At 37.7% G+C, this 23590-nt stretch overlaps 1 protein-coding gene across 9 annotated transcripts in view; it reads right to left on the reverse strand.

Annotated features, from left to right (window-relative positions):
• Window positions 1–23590, reverse strand: part of Nfat5 (nuclear factor of activated T cells 5) — an 84128-nt gene that overhangs the window by 56527 nt on the left and 4011 nt on the right. For 8 of the 9 annotated variants that reach the window (XM_048355216.1, XM_048355215.1, XM_048355221.1 and 5 more), the window contains one exon: window positions 3406–3531. In XM_048355216.1, coding sequence (XP_048211173.1) covers window positions 3406–3531 — 126 coding nt within the window. Of the gene's footprint in view, window positions 1–3405; window positions 3534–23590 lie in introns of those variants that run through there. The other variant, XM_048355222.1, reaches the window with a different exon arrangement.

Raw genomic sequence — 23590 nt, forward strand, 5'->3', positions numbered from 1 at the left:
TGGGCTTGCATTTCTCTTAATTCCTTATTTTGCTAATGCTTCCAATTCATTTGTACTTTGTTGTTTAGGAAAAATGGCCTATACCTTAACTACTGAGAGACTACAATACTGTTTAGCTTTCACTCATTGACAAATTGAAACTACATTTTCATGGGACAAAGAGAGGGAAATGAACATATTTCAGACTGGTGATTCTTGATTACCACCCAGGCTGTGACACCTGACCCTGTAGAGACCCACCCTTTCTACATCCTTCCTACATTCTAGGTGTGGGAATCACAGGATAAAAAGACTGTATAGGTGCATGTATATAAAGGTATACTACTTATATAGAGTAGTACAGAGGCAAAGATTTTAAAAGTAAGTATTGAGAGATACTCTTTTACCCAATATTCTGGATTATGGATTACCAGCATCATGATTAGTTATGCCTGGGGTAATATATGAAGGGAGGGAGGACTTAACATTGGTGAATCTGAGAAACATGTTTTTCACAATTTAATAACAAAAAATGTACTTGAACACGCATATCCCAAGTATCTAAATTTTAAATTTCAAATTGATTTAAAACTTGTGAAGCACAAACCTTTATGGCAGAACTAGAAGTCTGTTCCCACCAGGCCCTCATACCTGATAGCAGCCAACCCGGCTCCTTCAAAACACTATGAAGAATTAACTATATCAAGAGTCATGTTTAAAGCATTTCATATTTAAACAGCAAATGCTACAATTTAAAAAACTCACAGATGCTTAATGTTCACTTCCCAGTCTTTTGACCAGAAAATAATGAATAATTTGGTAATGTACTCCAAATCTCTTTGATGGTATATATATATATGTATATATATCACCAAGGATATTAATATAACAAATGAAAATGTGACTCTAATTACATATGTTAGCTTACTATTATTCTGTAAATTAAACTCTGTTGTCTATGGTAGTATATAATAAAAGATTTATTTTTATTTTATTCACTTATTTTGAGATGGAGTGTGTGTGTGTGTGTGTGTGTGTGTGTGTGTGTGTGTGTGTGTTATTTCTATATAGTCCAGGCTGGCCTGGGAACTTCTAAGTAGACCAGAAAGGACTTCTAAGCATCCCTAAATGCTGGTACTGTAGGCATATACTACTTGCCCAGCTTTAAAGGATTCTTTTCTACAAATCAGACATTAGAATGTTAAAAATAAATTAGGGTGGTTACTGAAAAAGTAAATTCTGGAGGAAAAAAGACAACCAATCGTCTGATTTTAAGTAACAGAAACTTTCTGTATGACTAAGAAAAATTTCAAAGTTATCTCTTTATTCTCTCCATCATCTTTATAATGGCAATCATTTAGAAGTAATAAAAATTTATTGCTCCAGAATACTTAAAACATTTCAAATAATTTATTTTCATAATTTTTCAACTCATAGCTCTAATCTAAGTCATCTTGACAGGATTTTCTCAGCTATGTGTGGTGGTGAGGATTAGTATTTCATTACTGACAAAAAAATCAAGAACTCTGATACAAATAATTTCTGAAACTGAGTTGGTATTACTTAAAAGCAAGTGCTGATATTTTTCCAAACCTAGGTAAAACTTTTCAGGTTTTAAAGGAAGTGAATGTGCTGTAAACAGATGTTAAAAAGCACAGAAGAAACAGACTTTTAGTTCTATACATGTTCAAAATATCTTTTTAAAACAATCTCAAAAGATACAAAAGATGTCAGTTAGTCCATTTCTATATGTGGATTTAAAGGGAAATACATTAATAAAAAATTTCACTTTACTAGCTGATATAATTTTTCAAGCTAGAACTAAAACGTAAATTCCAGAAAAATATTCAGAGCGATTTTAGAATCCAGTAGGCAAAGTAAACCAGGTTGTTTTTTTTTTTTATTAATTTGTATTATTAAAAACTTCACTAATTCACAATTAAATCCACAGAAACTGTTAGAAAATTTCTGGCAACACATGAACAGTAGCATGGCCAATAAGTTTCTTTGCCATATTTAAAGTTTTCCTGACCTCAATATAGAAGGTTTCATATTGTACTATACAGTTTAGGAAAGACTGGTACACAAGGTTAATGCTACATAGGTTAATACATCTGTGAAAAATATATGACACTATACTATACTACCAAAATCCTCATTTAGTTTATAACCTTCTATTTCTCACTCTTTTGTTTGTGAAACTAAAAGAATTTACTGAAAATAATGCTTTTGTGGACTTTTCAATACCATTAGAAAAGATGAAAGGCAGTCTATTCAAGCAAGACACATCTATCTAGAAAGACAGATTAACCTTCAGGATATATACATATTTTCCTTTTACTAAACAAAAACATTTAGCAATTTTTAATCCCAACTTTAAAAAAGAATTATAGTTGGGCAAGCTAATATTATAGAAAGCATTATACTAGCTTATCACTAATCAAGAATTTTCTATTAGCATATCTGTCAATTTTTTATTCCAATTAAAAATGAAATTTTGAACCAGTTTTATATGGTTACAAAGTGTGATTTGAGAGTAAGTAAAAATAATCACAAATTTCAAATTTTAGTTTCTATTATTTTATACTGACAGAATATCTAAGAATGAGATCACAGATTTTTAAATGTAGAAAAAAGGTTATAGTAATATGTTACAAGTTGAAAAAGTATTAAGAATTGGATTTTCAGAATATATAAAATACTATCCCCTTTGAACAAGTCTTTAAAAATATTTCTTACAAAGGTCTATGAAGCAGTTACTTTTTCTCTATGTGCCAGTCCTGGGGCTTGAACTTAGGGCCTAGGTGCTGTCTCTGAGCTTTTTTCTCAAGGCTAGCACTTGACCACTTGATCCACAGCTCCACTTCCGGCATTTTGGTGGTTAATTAGAGATAGGAATCTCATGGGTTCTCCTTGCCTGGGCTAGCTAGGAACCTTGATCCTTAGATCTCGGCCTCCTGAACAGGAAGGATTACAGGTGTAAGCTTACCAGTGCCGAGGCTCAAGTAATTACTATTCAAAACTACTGTTTTGAACATATAATTTATTGTGATTTTTAAGTTCTAAATAAATACTATGTTTTGTAAGAAAAAGTATTTCTTGACTAGAAACTCAAATATATTTTTTATCCACAGCTTGATATTTAACCTTTTAATGTGACTATTTATGTCATATAAACAATGAATATTTGGAGATAAAGCCCATTTAAAGGAGATGTTTCTTACAGATTTGCCAAAATGAAATTTTAAGAAATAAAAATCAAGAAAATTACATTAAAAAATTTAAAGGTTCAAGGTTTATATTTTAAAACCTCCTAGAACAAACCCTCAAATCACACACTTTTTAAAATAAACTTTGCCAGCACTGTTCATGTTGGCCAGGTAGTATATCCTAGCTTTCTTTAATAAAGTAGAATGAAGTGCATACCAGCAGCAACTACAGCTGGAGGAGGCGAGCCTGCCTCACCACCGCTTGTCTGACTCATGGATGCTACAGATGTTTCTCTAGATGGAGGTAACTGTAACTCCTTTGGGAGAAGATCATAGACAGATTCTGTGGAGAGACAGGAAAAAAAGCACTATTTAAGAAATTCAGTCAGCAACCTTATCACATATGCATGAATGTCTTTTTTCTTTTTAATTATCTTTTAAGTAATTGTACAAAGAAATTACCACTCAACATGTCAGTTTATAAACACAATGAATCCTGACTGATATCACCCCTGGTGATATCTTCTTTTATGAGAGGTTATTTACAAAAATCAACTCCATATGATGAATGTTGAAAAGTTATTATCAATTTTTTTCTCTTATTGTAGAATTTTATAGAAAGCTAATGAGTAAACTTTCCATTAATTCTGTGCCTTGGGGTTTTAGTTCTTGTTTTGATTTTGCCCCATATTAAAGCATTCTGTATCTTTAGAAAGTATTTTTTATACTTTATTGTCCATTAAATTAGGCATATATCTAGTACTTTAAAATTCTTTCATAGTTATCATCGTATGGTTTTTAGAAAGAAATAATTTCAAAATATTCTCTGGAGGTAGTAGAATCAATATTGGAAGGAACTTTGAAAGACCAATTAGAAGCATTTCCCTACTTTTAAAAGGATGGAGGCATAAAATTTAAGTGTCTTGCCTAGTGTTCCTAGTAAGACAACATTCTAACAATTAAAGGAAATTGTTAATTGTCTTCAGAGTGACTTAAAAAATGGTACCACTACCAGACATTTGATCCTTGGTAAAAGGCAATACTTTTAGTTAAATGATTACTGAGTTCATAAGTACTTTGTATCATAACTTTGATGTCTCTAGGGATAAGGAAGAGGGTCATGAAGAAAAGCTAAAATTAGTTATTGCATTTCTCTGAACATAATGTGCCTGACAGAAAATTTTCAACTTCTTTTTTTTAAATTAATTTATTTATTGTCAAAGTAATGTACAGAGGGGTTACAGTTTCTTATGTAAGGCAGTGAGGACATTTCTTATCAAACTTGTTACCTCCTCTGTTTTTCTCCCACCTTCCCCTCTCCCCATTATACTTTTCTTAAACTAATGATAAACATTTTCAGAGGACATACTCTAATTTCTTTCTTTCTTTTTTTTTTTTTTTGGCAGTCCTGGGGCTTGAACTCAGTGTCTGAGCACTGTCCCTGGCTTGTTTTTGCTCAAGGCTAGCACTCTGCCACTTGAGCCACAGCGCCACTTCTGGCCATTTTCTGTATATGTGGTGCTGGGGACTTGAACCCAGGGCCTCATGTATACAAGGCAAGCACTCTTGCCACTGGGCCATATCCCCAGACCAAAATTTTCAACTTCTTAAAATGTCCTTCCAATAATATAAGAAAAAAGACATAGGACATCAGTTAAATGACATTACCATCTAATACTCATTTTTCAATTCCATATTAAAAACAAGGGTTTCTTAGAGATAAAGAAAAACTCAAGTACATTTTTGTCTTTTTTTTTTTTTTGGCCAGTCCTGGGGCTTGGACTCTGGGCCTGAGCACTGTCCCTGGCTTCTTTTTCCTCAAGGCTAGCACTCTACCACTTGAGCCACAGCGCCACTTCTGGCCGTTTTCTGTATATGTGGTGCTGGGGAACTGAACCCAGGGCCTCATGTATACAAGGCAAGCACTCTTGCCACTAGGCCATATCCCCAGCCCACATTTTTGTCTTAATATAATGGAAAGTTAAACATAAAAAACAACTTAAGGGGGCAGGGAATATGGCTTAGTGGTAGAGTGCTTGTCTTGCATGCATGAGACAAAACAAAGGAAATAGGTGGGGAAAAACAGACACTTTTCTTCCTTCTCACTCAGCAAAACAACTATAACAAACTGCAGCTACAATTTATTGAGCATTTTGAAGAGTCAGGCACTATGCAAAACTCATTACATTATAATCTCATCTGTTTTGAAAATATTACTATAAGTTTTACCTATCAAGAAATTGAGAATTGCGGGGCTGGGAATGCAGAGTGCTTGCCCAGCATGCATGAAATCCTGGGTTCAAACAGAAAAGACCAGAAGTGGTGCTGTGGCTCAAGTGGTAGAGTGCTAGCCTTAGGCAAAAAAAAGCTCAGGGACAGCACCCAGGCCCTGAGTTCAAGCCCCAGGGATGGCAAAAAGAAAAAAGAAAAAAAGAAAAGAAAGAACTGTATCATAACAGAAAATGAAAAATATGTAATAAAACAAATGAAGAGAATGATAAATACAAATTTTAGATACTAGTTTCCTACAACAGGAGACATAAAGTGAGGACAAGGAAAAAAGCCAGGTGTCGGTGGCTCATGCTGGTAATCCTAGCTACTTAGGTGAGATCAGAGCATTGTGGTTCAAGACCAATGCAGGCAGTAAAGTCCATTGAGACTCTTATCTCCTTATCACCAAGAAGCCAGAAGTGGAGCTGTAGCTTAAGTGGTACAGCACTAAGCTTTGAGGAAAACAGATTTCAGAGATAGCGCCTATACCCCAAGTTCAAGCCCCAGGACACCCCTTTCCAACCCCCTCCTGGCCACATACACTCAAAAGGCAGGACAAAAGAGGAACAGAAATTGGACAAGACAGTGAACTCATACCTTTTTACTAAATATATAGTCAAATCAAATAATACAACAAAAGCAGAGCTGTAGCTGGGTATGATAGTGAATGAATATAATCCTAGTACTTAGGAGACTAAGGTATTATGATGATGGAGAAGTCAAAGCCATCCTCCAGTATATAGTGAGTTTAGGGCCATTCTTTTCTACGTACTGAAACTTTGCCTTTGAAAAATACACAGCCCCATATAGCCACTGTAAGGCTAAAATAAAATAGAATGGTCTGTTTAAAAGTATTCTGGGGGCTGGGGATATGGCCTAGTGGCAAGAGTGATTGCCTTGTACACATGACACCCTAGGTTCAATTCCCCAGCACCACATATACAGAAAATGGCCCAGAAGTGGCGCTGTGGCTCAAGTGGCAGAGTGCTAGCCTTGAGCGAGAAAAGAAGCCAGGGACAGTGCTCAGGCCCTGAGTCCAAGCCCCAGGACTGGCAAAAAAAAAAAGTATTCTGTAGGCTGGGAATATGGTCTAGTGGCAAGAGTGCTTGCCTCGTATACATGAAGCCCTGGGTTTGATTCCCCAGCACCACATATATAGCAAATGGTCAGAAGTGGCGCTGTGGCTCAAGTGGCAGAGTGCTAGCCTTGAGCAAGAAGAAGCCAGGGACAGTGCTCAGGCCCTGAGTTCATGGCCCAGGACTGGCAAAAAAAAAAAAAAAAAAAAAGTACTCTGTAGATTATTATTCTGTTTTGTATTATTCATGTTCACCTCATTTTTGCTGACCTGAAAACTAACATTTAACCCACTTTAGAGGGTCAGACAGTAAAAAAAACAAACAATTGCCAGAACCATGTACTTTATGATATTTATCTGGTTTATGTTCAGGTAATAATGTTGTGCACAAATGCTTACCTTTGTGCAGGGATAAAAAAAATAGGAAGAAAAGAAGCTCTATAAAATTTTTTTTAAAAGATGTTTCTACTCAACTGTCAAAAAGCAGCTAAATGAAATTTTTTTGGGGGGTAAGAAGTATGTTTCTAAAACAAAATTAACTAATGATCAAAAAAAGATGGGGGAGGGTGTTGGAGGCATGGCTCAGCAGAGCACCAGTCAATGAGCAAAGCATAAAGTCTCAGTCTCACAACAAAAAACAAAGAACAACAACAAAGATACTAGGTACTACAACAATGAAAGACCTCTAACACCTGATGCAGATATAATTTTGAAAAATCTACATGTCATCTCCAATTAACTAGCAAAAAGCCACAAGTTGAGAATCAGATCAGCTCAATGGTAAAGCACCAGCTACAGCAAGCCTACTAAGAGCATGAGGCCCTAAGTTCAATTCCCTAGTACTAGGAACAAAATGAAGCACTTTCATCTCCTTTTAAGTATGGTTTCCCTCACCATTTTTTTTTTTTTTTTGCCAGTCCTGGGACTTGGACTCAGGGCCTGAGCACTGTTCCTGGCTTCTTCTTGCTCAATGCTAGCACTCTGCCACTTGAGCCACAGCGCCACTTCTGGCCATTTTCTGTATATGTGGTGCTGGGGAATCGAACCTAGGGTGTCATGTGTACAAGGCAATCACTCTTGCCACTAGGCCATATCCCCAGCCCCTTCCCTCACCATTTTTAACACTAAATATGAAGCTACCATAAGGCATCTTAAAGTTTTATAAAAGTTTTTAAAAATGGTTTGGGAAATAACTGCTTTACTCTTCTATCTTTCCATTAATCATTTCAGAAGTTGGTGAATCCCAAAGCCATGATTTCACATCGACATTCTAAAACAAGTGCCCTGAAATCTTCAATGTGCCAATATAGTTCTGTATAAAAGAGAGAATATTCATTTTGTTAAAAACACTTCGGACTTGACAGTCACTGTACTCGGCATCTCCACTGGAAAAAATGTACTGGCTGCAGACCCACAGGATATTTAGTTTCTGAAAGATTATAGACTCCAAGAATAATCAGTTGGTGATTCCCTGTTATAACAAAATTTTCTCAGTCTCTAAGTTTAAGCCAATTTATTAGTCTGATGCCACATATTTACTTATTCATATTGCTAATTTGAGATTTTATTTTATTATTTGCCTGAAACAATTTAGTGATCTAAGGTAACATAATATACAACAGTATACATTATATCAATTTGTGGAACAGGAAACTAATGAATTCCATAGGCACTTTATTACTTCATATATTATTTCTATTAGACATTCATTACATTTTACTTGAAAACTTGACAATTATTTTCTAAATTATTTATTTACTAAAATACAGGATAGAATGTGCTTAAGCTATTATAATTATCTACATTTTTAATTTCATGGGATTTTTTTCCTTAAAAAATTACTCAGAGGGCTGGGGATATGGCCTAGTGGCAAGAGTGCTTGCCTCGTATACATGAGGTCCTGGGTTCAATTCCCCAGCACCACATATACAGAAAATGGCCAGAAGTGGCGCTGTGGCTCAAGTGGCAGAGTGCTATCCTTGAGCAAAAAGAAGCCAGGGACAGTGCTCAGGCCCTGAGTTCACGGCCCAGGACTGGCAAAAAAAAAAAAAAAAAAAAATTACTCAGATGTGTCCTAGAAGAACAAACTCCAATATCCATAAACCATAAGAGATACATTTATGGCCTAATTTTAAGTCACCAAAATCTTACTTGGGTGTTAAGCTGAGTATGATAGTATACATCTGTAATTTCAGTGCTCTGGAGGCTGAGCAGGTAACTACAAGTTTGAGGCCAGCCTAGGAATCAAACTTAAGAGCAAGATCTTGTCTAAACAAAAGCAAAGAAAACAAAACACTACAGTGAGTACAGCCCAAGAGGGGTAAGGAGGTCCAAAAACAGGATGTCAGAAACTTAGTAGGGAGAGGAGGATATCTATTGTGGGGCACAGTACCAGGAGTTTCACAAAGGAATTTCAGAGCCCAAGTGAGCTGAGTACAAAATGGAGAGGGAGAAGAAGAGGAAAGGTAGGTATTGAAACCAAGCAACATGGAGGAGATAATTGTATAGAAAGAAAGCCTGGAGTGTGATATCACAGTCCAAACATCATGAAAAATGTGCTTTCACAGGTGCTTCAACTTAAGATGCTGGAAATAATTAAACAGGTTGAGGAAAGCAGTCATGCAAGCAGGGAGGATAACACAATGTAAGATGGTTTGGTGAAAGCGGTTGGAACCCAAGCAGAGTTGATAACCCAGACCAAGGAGTATGACTCTGAGCAGAATGAGAAGAGTACTTGTAAGAGGGAGTAGGAATAGCCTAACACAGATGCCCAAAGCAGAGCAATTAGGAGAGTTTCCAGGTGGGGACTTCCAAATCCAGGGTGTAGAAGCTAAGAAATAATGAAGATATCCTCGTTAGAAGGACTTCCAGGTATCAAACAGATTATCCTGAAGGTATGAATAGTGTGCCCATGTGAGAGGAGTAAGGGATTCTAGCATGTAAACTGTAATTCAAGAAGGTGCGTTCATGAGTATAGAGCCTTAAGCAGGATAAGGAAGGCATCTGTGTAGAAAAAAAAAAAAAAAGCTTTCCTGTGTGAGGATGTTAGAAAATGAGCAAGATGAAGAGGACATTTTCATGAATGGAGAAGCTAAGAATGGGTGGGGTGTTAGAATATAATAAGAAATATATTCACAGAGGTCAAGAAAGCAGAAATGAAGACAGTTTTAGGAAGAGTATTAAAATCTTAAGGTGAGGAGAACAAAGAACCAAGTAAGACTGCCCAACGTGGGGAATAAGAACAGAGTAGGGTGAGAAAGATATCCACAGGTATGAAGGATAGTTCTGGGTATCAAAAGCATGCAGAGAGGAGATACAATATAAGAGTTCAGATTGGGCAATTAGGGTACTAACATGTCAGAAAGGAGTATAAGAGTGATTACACAGAATGAGACTGACCAAGTAAGCAAACTCTTTAAGATTTTTTTATTTTATTTATTTATTTTTTTTGCCAGTCCTGGGCCTTGGACTCAGGGCCTGAGCACTGTCCCTGGTTTCTCTTTGCTCAAGGCTAGCACTCTACCACTTGAGCCACAGCGCCACTTCTGGCTGTTTTCTATATATGTGGTGCTGGGGAATCGAACCCAGGGCTTCATGTATATGAGGCAAGCACTCTTGCCACTAGGCCATATTCCTAGCCCCCTCTTTAAGATTTTGTTTAAAAAAAAAAAAAAAGACCAATCACTGATCGCTGGTGGCTCATGCCTATTAATCCTAGCTACTTAGGAGGCTGATATGTGAGGACAGAAGTTCAAATTGAACCAGGGCAAGAAAGTTTGTAAGACTCTTATCTCCAATTAGCCACCAAAAGACCCGAAGTGGAGCTGTGGCTCAAGTAGCATAACACTATAGCTCAAGGACATTGCCAAGGCCATGAGTTTAAGCCCAGCATACACACAAAAAGCCCAATTGAAAGCTTAGTTAATAGTACAGAACAAGTTGAAAACAGGGTATCAGATACTGAAGATAAAGCAGAATGACCAATCAAAAACAGTGAAAAAAAATTAGGTAAATACAAATTTAAAGACATCTGGGAACCAATCAAAAGAGCAAACCTATAAAGGCATAGACAACCTGTTCAAAATGATAGTAGGACAATGTTTCCACCATCTCGAGAAAGAGTCATCTAGGTGGAGGAAGCTTACAGAAAACCAAACAGGCTGCAGGGCACCAGTGTAATCCTAGCTACTCATGAGGCAGAGATCTGAGGATCACAGTTTGAAGCCAGGCCAGGAAAGAAAGTCCATGAGATTCTTGTCTCCAATAAAACAACAATTAAAAAAAAAAAAACTACTCAGAAAAAGCCAGAACTGGTAGTGCACTTGGTAGAGTGCTAGCCTTGAGCACAAAGAAGATCAGGGACAGGGAGGGCCCAGGCCCTGAGTTCAATCCCCAGGATGGGGAGGGGGTCAGTAAGAAAACCAAACAGGCAATATCAGAGAAATAATACTCATAGACAAATTACAATTGAAACACTAAATATACAGAATAATATATTCAGTAAAAGTTGTGAGAGAAGTGACAAGTTATATACAATAGTATGGGACTGGGAATATGGCTTAATGGCAAGAGAGCTTGCTTAGCATACATGAAGCCCTGGGTTTGATTCCTCAGCACCACATATACAGAAAAAGCCAGAAGTGGCACTGTGGCTCAAGTGGTAGAGTGCTAGCCTTGAGCAAAAAGAAGCCAGGGACAGTGCTCAGGCCCTGAGTTCAAGCTGCAGGTCTGGCAAAAAAAAAAAAAAAAGATAATATAAGCCCCAAAAGACAGTAATTGTCAACATAGATTATTAGTGTACTCAGCAAAGCAATCTTTCATAAGTAAAACCTTCCACAAAAAGTAAAGGAATTGATGACTATAAAACCAATACTGAAGAAGATACTTTAAGGAATCCTACACACCAAAAAGAAGACAAAAACAGGAAAGTAAGTAATGACTCATGCCTATAATCCTTGCCATTCAGGAGACTTGAGATCTGAGGGCTACAATCAGAAGTCACCTGAGGCAGAAATGTCCTTGAGATTCTTTCTCTAAATAACCAGTAAAATGTCAGACTGGAGGCATGTTTCAAGTGGTAGAGTGTTAGTCATTAGCAAGAAAGCCAAGAAGAGAATGAGGTCTTGAGTTCACGAGTGCACACACACAAAACAGGTAAGTACAGAAAAAATAAATCCCACGAGTAGAGTAAAATATCAAAGGAAGAATAGGTAGGAAGTGAACATCATAAGAACAACAAAATAATATGAAATAAATTCCAAAATACCTTTCAAAATTAACCCTGGGGCTAGGAATATGGCCTAGTGGTAGAGTGCTTGCCTTGTATACACGAAGCCCTGGGTTCGATTCCTCAGCACCACATATACAGAAAAAGCCGGAAGTGGCGCTGTGGCTCAAGAGGTAGAGTGTTAACCTTGAGCAAAAAGAAGCCAGGGACAGTGTTCAGGCCCAGAGTCCATGCAGAGTCCATGCAGGACTGGCAACAAAAATAAAATACAAATAAAATAAGCAGCTTCTATTTGATCTAAGCATAAAAAAAATTAACCCTGAATGTTAATGATCTTGTCTCTCCAATCAAAAGGTAGAACAACAAGCTGAATTAAAAAAACCCAACCCTGACCATTTGTTGTCACAAGAAATACATTCACTGACAAAGACAAATACAGAATTAGGGATAAGTGAAGGAAGAAATTGTGTCAGGTGCCCTGTGGCTCACTCCTATAATCCTAGCTACTCAGGAGGCTGAGATCTGAGGATTAAGGCTCAAAGCCAGCCTGGGGAAGTAAAGTCCGTTAAGACTCTTATCTCCAATTAACCACCAGAAAACCAGAAGTGGTGCTGTGGCTCAACAGGTAGAGCATCAGCCTTGAGCTGAAGAGCTCAGGGACAGTGCCCAGGCCCAGAGGTCAAGCTCTGAAAAAGAAAGAAGGACTAAGAGAAAGAGGAGGAGGAGGGGAGCAGGAGGAGCAGGAGGAGGAGGAGAAGGAACTGTGTATACCTTACAGCATAGTCAATTTTAAAAAACTTAAAAGATTCAAGATGATGGGTGCCAGTGACTCAGGTCTACATAATGTTAGCTACTGAGGAGGCTGAGATTTGAGTATCATGATTGGAAGCTGACCTGGACAGGAAAGTCCATGAAACTCATATCTCCAACTAGCCACCAAAAAGCTGGACATGGACTATGGCTCAAAGTGGTAGAGCACTAGCCTTGAGCAAAAAGCACAAAACAAAAACCTTAAGGAGAATGCTCAGGCTCTGAGCTCAAGCAATAGGATCGGCACATACACACAAAACGATAAAAAGATCATATAGAAGATATTTAACTAAAAATACAGTCAAGACCTAGCTGTGTCATATGTCTATACTCCCAGCTACTGGAAAAGCTGAGTAACCCTTCTATTACTTAATAATGGCCCCAAAGGGGAAAGTAGTGTTACAATTTTATTACAATATATTGTTATAATTGTTCTACTTTATTAAGAGCTACTCTTAACAATCTCTTCCTGAACTGAGCTTATGAACTCTGTCACGGAGATGTACATATAGGAAAAAACACAGTATTAAGACTCAGACTTGTTGCTAAATTCAGGCATCCACCGGGATTCTTGGAATGTACTCTCTACAGATAAGGCAAGAGTACTAGCATATTCCAATATTGTTTGTGAAAAATAAGAGGCAGGTAGCATATTATAATGAAAGATCAAAGACAGAATCAAGCTTTCATTATAACTCCTACTTTTTTTTTTTTTTTTTTTTGCCAGTCCTAGGGCTTAGAACTCAGGACCTGGGCACTGTCCCTGGCTTCTTTTTGCTCAAGGCAAGCACTCTACCACTAAGCCACATTCCCAGCCTGACTCCTACTTTTTTTTTTACATAACCCTGGGAAAGTTAATACAGGAATACTTAGTTGTCTCATTTGTAAAAGTGTTCATATCAACTTATAGAGTTGAATGTGCTAGTAATGTGTACAACCCATCTAATACTACTACTACTATATCAATTGGAGCTTCTAATAACAAATGAAAGACATAATTCTGACCTTAAAAGGGTAGGCAATAAATAATGAGATGTTACTGGATACTGATTAGATTCTATGTCTTTTATTTCAAGATGACTTTAATTTCACTGCAAAATACAAAGCTTTCCTTTCTACTAGACTTGAACTTCCAGATGTATCTAGATAGCAGAATTGTTCCCTTACAGCAAATACCTGTAGTGTTTTAAAGACATTTTGAATTAGTTGTCAACATTGAACAGCAACATTTTACATGAAAATCCAGACTATGGGCTTCTCTTGTCAAACCACAAGATCTGGCAACCCTAAATCTCTATTTTCAGGAGAAAAATTGGGGCACCCTACCTACTTTAGTGTTCTCCAGTTACAAAAGGTACCATTCAGCCAATATCAATGATGTGTATTACACTGTCCCCTGCAGGAGCCTGAGTTTTCAATAACAACACAAGGGTTGCAAGACTGAAGAAACAGGAGGAAGAGAGGACAAAGAATATTTTCCTGGCAAAACTGCAAGAGCTTATTGAAGACTGGAAGAGTGAGTGGTCTCATCTTTCTGGACCATACACACCTTGGCCCTTAGTGGCCAATTTAATAAGAAAGAAAAAAACTGCTTATAATAGTCAAGGGCTGGTAAATATATGATCATCTAGACAATGAAAATAAGGCTGTGATGAAGAAAAAAAAAAAAAAGTACTTCTTTTTTCTCCCCCCAGTCCTGGGGATTGAACTCAAGGCCTGAGCACTTTCATTAAGCTTTTTTTGCTCAAGACTAGCACTCTACCACCACTTGAGTTATAGCTCCAAGTCTGGCTTTTTGGTGGTTGACTGTAGATAAAGAGTCCCATTGATTTGCCTGCCCAGGCTGGCTTTGAACTGAGATCCTCAGATCTAAGCCTCCTGGGTAGCTAGGATTACAGGCATGAGCAACAAAGTGGCTGGCTAAAGATTAACTTCATTAAAAAACAAAAATAAAAAGCTCCAATCTTATGCTTAAAAGAATTAAATATAGGGCTGGGAATGTGGCTTAGCCGTAGAGTGCTTGCCTAGCATGCATGAAGCCCTGGGTTCCATTCCTCCGTACCACATAAACAGCAAAAGCCAGAAGTGGCACTGTGGCTCAAGTGGTAGAGTGCTAGCCTTGAGCAAAAGGAAGCCAGGGACAGTGCTCAAGCCCCGAGTTCAAGCCCCAGGACTGGCAAAAATAAAAGAAGAATTAAATACATATACCACATATTTCATAGCACATAAACAGAAGCTCTATCGATAACAGCCAAAAGGTAGAAACCAAAATGCCTATTAATACATGAATAGTAATCTGAACAGTAAACCATGATGTCCATAAAATGGAACAGTGTTCACCCAAAAAAAGGAACTAAATAGTAATAATGCCACAAGATGGGTCAATCTAAAAGACAATATTGTAGGATAGGTTTGTAACTCAGTGTTACAGTACTTGTCTAGGCATGTGTGAGACCCTGTATTTAATCCCCAACATAGCAAAAAATAAAGAAAACAAAATACTGAATGTAAGAAGCCAGATACAAAAGCTACATGTTATATAATTTAACTCATATGAAGTACAGTAAGTAAAGAAGCCAAGGGAGGAAGCTATGAAGAGATGTTAGTGGCAATAGGAATTTCTTATAGGATGAAGGAATTACAGTCAACACACAGGAATAAGAAATAGAGCCTGAGAAGCCAAGAGAGTTAGCTTTGAGGAGATGCTAGTGGCAATAGGAATTTCTTACAGGGTGAAGGAATTACAGACAACACACAGGAATAAAAAAAATAGAGCCCAGTGCTAGTGGCTCACACCTGTAATCCTAGCTACTCAGGAGGCTGAGATCTGAGAATCAGGATTCAAATCCAGCCAGGACAGGAATGTCTATGAGACTCTTTTATCTCCAACTAACGACCTGAAAACCAGCAGTAATGCTGTGGCTCAAAGTGGTAGAGCACCAGCCTTGAGCTGAAGAGGTCGGGAACAGTGCCCAAGCCCAGTTCAAACTCCACAATAGACAAAAACAGAAAAAAAGAAAGAAGGGAGAGAGAGAGAGAGAGAGACAGAGAGAGAGAGAGAGAAAGAGAGAAAGAGAGAAAGAAATAGAAAGTTTTGGAGCCCAGGAAGAAAAGAGGATCTAATATGCAGGAATGTTTCTTCTTTTTCTTGAGCCCAAAGGGGCAGAGATAATTATAGATAGGAAATATGGGAAATTCATGACCTATAGCCTGTTTTCTTTGATGAAATAAACTGTCATTTGCCAAGAATGGTAGATACAAAGGAGTAGCCTTAGGAGACTCATTGTGAGGTAAAGCTGATAAGAAATACTTCTTTAAAAAGAGGCTCCTGAGTTGCTAAGGGAAGGTCATGAATTCACAGGGTACTAAATTGCATGTCATTTTCTCCATGGAATCCTAAAAACAGTGGTTTAGGAATGCTGAAGAGACCCTGTTTGGGTTATTCAGGGCATGGTTAAATGGATGCATATGATAGGGAAACAATATGAGCAGAGTAAAGAGTTGTTTTTGTTTTTGCGCCAGTCCTGGGGCTTGAACTCAGGGCCTCAGCACTGTCCCTGACTTCTTTTTGCTCAAGGCTAGCACTCTACCACTTGAGCCACTTCCAGCTTTTTCTATATATGTGGGGCTGAGGAATCAAACCCAGGGCTTCGTGTATACAAGGCAAGCACTCTAGCACTAGGCCATATTCCCTGCTCCAAGTAGAGTTCTTTAGGATACAAACTCATACTACTTTATCTTAACATTATTTTTCTATTAATGTTTTTTATTTCATACTTTTCCCTGTTGATTCTGCCCTGTTTTATATCAGAATCTCTTTCTCTATCTCTCTCTCTATATATATGCATATATATATATATGTATGTATACACACACATGCTTTAAAAATAGGGAAAAGTGCTAGGAGCCAGTGGAAAAAGTGGCAAGAGCTGGTGGTTCATGTGGGTAATCCTGTAGCCACATAGGAGGCTGAGATCTGAAGGCTGTGGTTCAAAGCCAACCTAGATAGAAAAGTCCATGAGACTCTTACCTCCAAAAAGCTGAAAGTGGAGCTGTGATTCAAGTGGCAGGCTGCTAGTCTTAAGCAGGAATGCTCAGGAAAAGCCACTCAGGCCCTGGTTCAAGCCCTGGGACTGGCACACGCATGTACACATGCACAGTGTGTGTGTGTGTACATGCACAATGGGGTGTGGAGGAGTAAGTTGGACACTAATGACTCATAAACACCCTTAGCACAACGAAAGTTGACTTCCCTGTCTGCCTCTACTTTCTATATTCACATTTATTACTCACTCAACTATGTGGCTTACGTTCACAACATACAAATGGTTGTTACCAATAAATTTCTAACTGAATTATTTCTAACTTCTGAAACTGCTGACTGCTACTGCCTACTCTCCATTATCTTGCTATCTTGTTTATTTTCTTCTTTCACTGGCTTTTTTTATACTAGGGCTTGAGCTTTCTATTACTTAAGTCACACCTCCAGCCCCAATGGCTGGATAGGCTACAGAAATTAGCCTATTCCTCTCTTCATGATTTCTAAGTATTTTGGCAGGAATTTTTTGTCCCTGTATCAAATAGTATTTAAAAACACTAACATGAGGTAAAATCTTATTTCATATATGCTGGGCATAGTGGCACACACCTTTAATATTAGCACTTGGTTCTGAGGTTGAAGCCAATTTAGGGTACATAGTTCATTATAGGACAGCCTCAACTGCATTAACAATTTTTAAGTTATCTCATATCAACTTTCATATATAATTATTTCACTATCTCACATAAGCTAAATATTTTTTACTCTTCACACAAAACAAATACTAAGTTACCAAACTGTACCTAATAAATCTTTCAATGAATTTAATTATACCTAGATTTAATCTAGCAGTTCTCATTAACCCCTAGCAATGTCTAATTCATAATATAAATACAAGAATACCTATTGAGATTTACTAGAGTTTACAGTATCCATAGATACAAAAATAGTTCTGTCTCACTTTACCAATGTAGTTCTTTCTTTCTGGCTTTAAAATTTGTGATATTTATTGAAAACTGTATTTCTCTTGCTACTACTAAATATAAATATTTGCTTCCTACAAATCAACGTAAAGAACCATACATATTAATAGTAAAAAAATCCAATCTAAATGAGGCTAATGTGTGTATATCATTTAATTTTTCAGTCATCTATATTCTAGCTTACTGAAATTTAGTTTTTATCAAAGAGTAGCACAGTGTTATTTACATAATCCCATTTGCAATATAGATTTCCATATATAAAGTAACAAATTCACTCTGTGAAAACAGGAAAACCATAAATGATAAGACTATTGAAGTATATTAAGTGCAATAATGGAAGTAATCATTCTTCCATGTGCCACCATATAATCGCCTCTCATTATAATTATAGGACAAGAATTATTGCATCTCACTCTTAAAATTTTAACATGCGCTAGGCACTAGTGGCTCACACCTGTAATCCTAGCTATTCAAGAGATTGAGATCTAGAGGTTTAAAACTAATAGCCAGGGGCTGGGTATATGGCCTAGTGGCAAGAGTGCTTGCCTCATATACATGAAGCCCAGGGTTCGATTCCCCAGCACCACATATATAGAAAATGGCCAGAAGTGGCACTGTGGCTCACGTGGCAGAGTGCTAATCTTGAGCAAAAAGAAGCCAGGGACAGTGCTCAGACCCTGAGTCCAAGGCCCAGGACTGGCAGAGAAATAAAAAAAAATAAATAAATAAATAAATAAATAAATAAAACAAACTAATAGCCAGTGCCAGCAGGAAAAGTCTGAGAGATGACATGGCCAAAAATAATCAGCATAAAGTCAGGAAGAAGGCTTGGCTCAAGTGGTAGAGTACAAACTGAATGAGCAAGCAAGTCAAGTTCAAAACTCAGGTTCTGGCACACACACAAAAGAGTTTTATCATTTTTGTGATCTTAAAGAAGCTCACTGATACTTATAAAACCATTTAGTGTAAACCAATTGAACAACTCATGGGGGGAGGGGAAAGGGGGGAGGACGGAGGGGAAAATGAGGGAGGAGGTAACAACTTGTACAAGAAATGTACCCACTGCCTTACGTATGAAACTGTAACCCCTCTGTAATCACTTTGACAATAAAGTAATTATTTTAAAAAAAGAAGCTCATTGATATTAAACACATTCACAATAGTGTATAAAATAACCATGGTTTCTTCCTCTCTGGCTTATTTCATCTTTATGTTTCTGAGGTTCATCCATGTAAGTAGAATATATCAAAATTTCGTTCCTTTTTAAGGGTGGATAATATTCCATTGTTCATGCATATCTTATTTTGTTTAACCTCAATCTATTAAAGGGCATTGGATTGCTCCTCCCCTCCCCCAAGACAGGGTCTTCTTATGTAACCTGGCTGACCTCCAACTCGTCATACATATGCCTCAGCCTCCTCAATGCTAAGACAGGTGTGCACCATAACATCTGGCCTTTCTTTTTCCTTTGGTGCTGGGGATAAAACCCAGGGACTGACTATATAGTAGGCAACCACTCTATCACAAGTTTCATCCCCAATCCTTTCATCTTGTAATTGTTGTAAATAATGCTACTAGTGTACAAGTAGCAGCACTGAGTGCTGGCTTTGAGTGCTTGGTCTCCTTAGTAGCTTGGATTACAAGTATGAGCTGCCAGGGTTTGGCTAAATAACTCCAATTATTATATGACGCGCGCGTGCGTGCATGCGCATGAAAGTCCTGGGGCTTAAACTCGGGGCCTCAGTGCTGTTCCTGAGCTCTTTTTTTTTTTTTTGGCTCAAGACTAGTGCTCTATCTACCACTTGGGCCATAACTCAACTTCCAGCTTTTTTGGTGCGTAATTGGAAATAAGAGTCTCACAGACTCTCTTGTTGAAGGAAGCTTCAAACCACAATCCTTAGATCTCAGCCTCCTGAGTAGCTACAATTAAAGGCATGAGCCACCAATGCCCAACTCCTAACTCCAATTCTTTAAAGCCTAATTCTTCACCTGATCATTTTAGTGTAATTATTATTCCAATTGAAGCTTGTTACCTGACTGTATAAATGCAGCACAATCCTCTCAAACTTATCAACCTTCCTTTTCTGAATACAGTATTTCCTTTTTTGTTAATCAATGAATTATTAAGAACCTATAATATACAAAGCAACATGCCAGGCTTAAATAAGTGAGGTCACCAACAATGTAACTCTTTTTTTAAAAATTGACCTTAAGGGAGCTGGGAATATGGCCTAGTGGTAGAGTGCTTGCCTCATATACATGAAGCCCTGGGTTCGATTCCTAAGCACTACATAGATGGAAAAAGCCCAAAGTGACGCTGTGGCTCAAGTGGTAGAGTGCTAGACTTGAGCAAAAAAAAGCCAGGACAGTGCTCAGGCCTTGAGTTCAAGCTTCACAAATGGCAAAAAATAATAAAAATTGGCCTTAATAGATGATTTTTTTAGATTTTACCATAGCTCTACTTTTATAAGTGCTCCTAATAGTTCATAGATATTATTTTAGCATGATTTAGATTTCTTTCCCTCAACACTTGCACATAGTAGTTTCCCCTTATCTGTAAGAGTTACATTCCATAACCCCCAGTGAATGGCTGAAAGACACCACAAGATAATACCCAACTCTACTTATGTTTCTTCCTATACATACATACCTATGATTAAGTTTAGTTTACAATTAGGCATTGAAAGATATTAACAATAGCTAATAACAAAGCTGAAAATTTAAAAGAACTTACTATAATAATAGTTATTATGTGAGCCAGGGGCTAGTGGCTCACACCTTTAAGTCTAGCTACTCGTGAGGCTGAGTCTGAGAATTTTGGTTTGAAGCCAACATGGGAAGGAAGCTCAGTGACACTCTTATTTCTAATTAATGACCAAGAAAAAGCCAGAAGTGGGGCTCTGGCTCAAGTGGCAGAACACTAGCCTTGAGCAAGAAAGCTCAGAGACAGCACATAGGCCTTGAGTTCAAACCCCAGGACTGGTACAAAAAAAAAAATTATGTGAGGGGGCTGGGAATATGGCCTACTGGCAAGAGTGCTTGCCTCGTATACATGAAGCCCTGGGTTCAATTCCTTAGCACCACATATAGAGAAAAGGCCAGAAGTGGCGCTGTGGCTCAAGTGGCAGAGTGCTAGCCTTGAGCAAAAAGAAGCCAGGGACAGTGCTCAGGCCCTGAGTCCAAGCCCCAGGACTGGCAAAAAAAAAAAAAAAAAAAAAAAAAATTCACATATATATGTGAATATGCATGCGCTCGCTCTCTCTCTCTCTCTCTCTCTCTCTCTCTCTCTCTCTCTCTCTCGCTCTCTCTCTCTCTCTCTCTGTCCTATCCTTACTCCCCCCTTCCCTCTCACAAAATATTAGCATTTTCTGACTGCAGCTATCCCTGGATGACTGAAACCAAAGAAAATGAAAACAACAAAAAAAAAATCTTAAAGAAATCATCTAACTTGCATTTAAATAAAAGAGCTTTCCTAAATTTTGGGACCTTTAATTTTTAAAAAATAATTAAAAACTTAAAATTAGCTCTTCTCTCCAAAAACATTACTGTAAGAAATTAAAACCTAAAAAAAAAAAAAGAGAAAAAAAATCCTATGTTCTTGGGCAAAACAATTTAGTACCAGGGCTGAGGATGTAGCTCAGTGGTAGAGCACTTGCACAACATATGAATGGCTGTGTTCTACCCACAGCACCACAAAGCAAAACAAAGCAAAACTAAACAAATTGCAACTGCTCAAATTAGCCTACAGATTCAACACAATCACTATTAAGTTACAGCTAAGTTCTTTTGCAGAACCTCTTTGCAAATAACTTCTTTACTTCATTAATTTATGCAGGAATTCCTAGAACACTAGTCAATAGAATTCTACAAAACAAAAAAGTTAAGCCAGGCATGGTAGCCCATTCCTATAATCCCAGGAGGTAGGTAGCTCTTGATTCTGAGGCTAGCTGGGGCAGTTTGAGACCCTATCACAAACACAACAGGGCTGGAGGTGTAACTGAAGTGGTAGAGTAGTTCCTAACAGCCTTGCATTGGATCATCAACATGGTGGAGATGGGAAGATGACAAGAAAGCAGTTGAGACAGGTGGGAAGAAGATGCAAATACATAATCCAACACTCTGGAGAATAAGGAAAGAATCCTAAATTTGAGGCCAGCCTGGGCTGCATGGTAAGACATTAACTACAAAAAAAAAGGTGAAAAGCTCATAACTTCTGATTTTAAAATTAGGAGGTACTAAGATAGGATAGGCATACAAATGAAAGGACAAAGGATCTGGAAATTATCACATACATATATGCCCAACTAATTAACACCAAGAACACCAAAACCATTCAATGGAAAAACAATAGTCGTTTCAACAAAAAGTGCTGAGACAGCTGAGTATCTACACACTAAAGAATGAGGCACTCCTACCTCACAGCATACCAAAATTAACAGAAAACAGAGCAAGGTGTGGTAAGATACTTAGAATCCCAGCACTCAAAAAGCTGAGACAGGAAATTTGGTGAGTTAAGGATTCAAACCTGAGTCTAAAAGCATGAACTATTTGTTTTTACAGGATACAAATACTGAAAGCAATGACCTCTTGCCATACTCTAACTTGAAAGAGGGGCAGGGACCCACAAAAAAGTTTACTGAATAAACTTGAATATGTAGTCTTGAAATAAAATAGAATTATCTTGAAAATCAATACAAGAGCTGGGTATGTAGTGATGCATACTAGTAATCCCTGCCCTGGGGAGGCAGATGTTGGAGAATACAAGGCCATCCTAAGCTATATACCAAGTTCCAGGCCACCCTGGGCCATATAGGGACCCTGTTGTGCTTCCTCAAAAATATTAACACAGCAAACAAGCCTCCCTATAATACACAGGTATTTATACATGAAGTGATACATACAATATTTTTTTTAAAAAAATAATCCAGCATAGAAGAATGAAGGAATAAAAGAAACTAGTTTGGTAATTGCTAAAGCCTAGGCATAGGGTGTGTATTTTACTTTATTTTTATGTATTCTTTAAACAACCAAATTAGAGGTTAGAAATAACAATAACTTCTTATCATACCTGTGTCAAAAATACCTAAAGTGGATAGCTCACACATGTAATCCTAGCTATTCCAGAGACTGAGAACAAGAACACTGAGATTTGAGGCTAGTCTGAGCAGAAAGTTCAAGAGACCTTATTTCATAAACAATCAGCAAAAAAACAGGGAATAAGGTGTGGCTCAAGTGGTACAATACCAACTCAGTAAGCACTAGGCTCTAAGTCCAAATTCTATGAAAATATAAAAAATAATAAAATTTAAAAAGAACAGAACATGACATAAACTTAAGACATTGCTTTTTTTGCAGGGGGGGTGGAGGGGAGGATTGGTCATGGGGCTTGAACTATGGGCCTGGGCACTGTCCCTGAGCTTTTCAGCTCAAGGGTAGTGCTCTACACCACTTGAGCCACAGTGCCACTTTTAACCACAAAGCCACAGTGGTTAATTGGAGATAAGAGTCTCACACTTTCCTGCCTGGGCTGGTTTTGAACTAAGATGCTCAGATATCAGCCTCCTGAGTAGCTAGAATTACAGGCATAAGCTACTGAAGCCTGGCAGATATTGCACTTCATATGCAATCTGTATAAGGGTCTTAAATAGTTATCTTCTCAACCAAGCCAAAAAATTTATTAATAGATAGATACAGGTACAAACATATAAAGATACATATTAGATGCTTGTAATTCCCATAACTCAATAAAATGTGTTTTTTTTAATAATTAACACATTTTTCATTTCTCCTGTTGATAATCTCCATGATTATGACACTCGTTTGTTAGCCAGAAAATGGATGGGACAGGACAAATGACTCTACAACACTCAACAAGAGGAATAAAAACCTAGCCAGAGCCAGGTGCTGGTGGCTCATGTCTGTAATCCTCAGGAGGCAGAGATCTGAGGATTTCAGTTCAAAGCCAACCCTGGGCAGGAAAGTCCATGAGACTCTTAT

Source organism: Perognathus longimembris, chromosome 10 (assembly GCF_023159225.1).
Source record: "Perognathus longimembris pacificus isolate PPM17 chromosome 10, ASM2315922v1, whole genome shotgun sequence".
Lineage (NCBI taxonomy): Eukaryota > Metazoa > Chordata > Mammalia > Rodentia > Heteromyidae > Perognathus > Perognathus longimembris.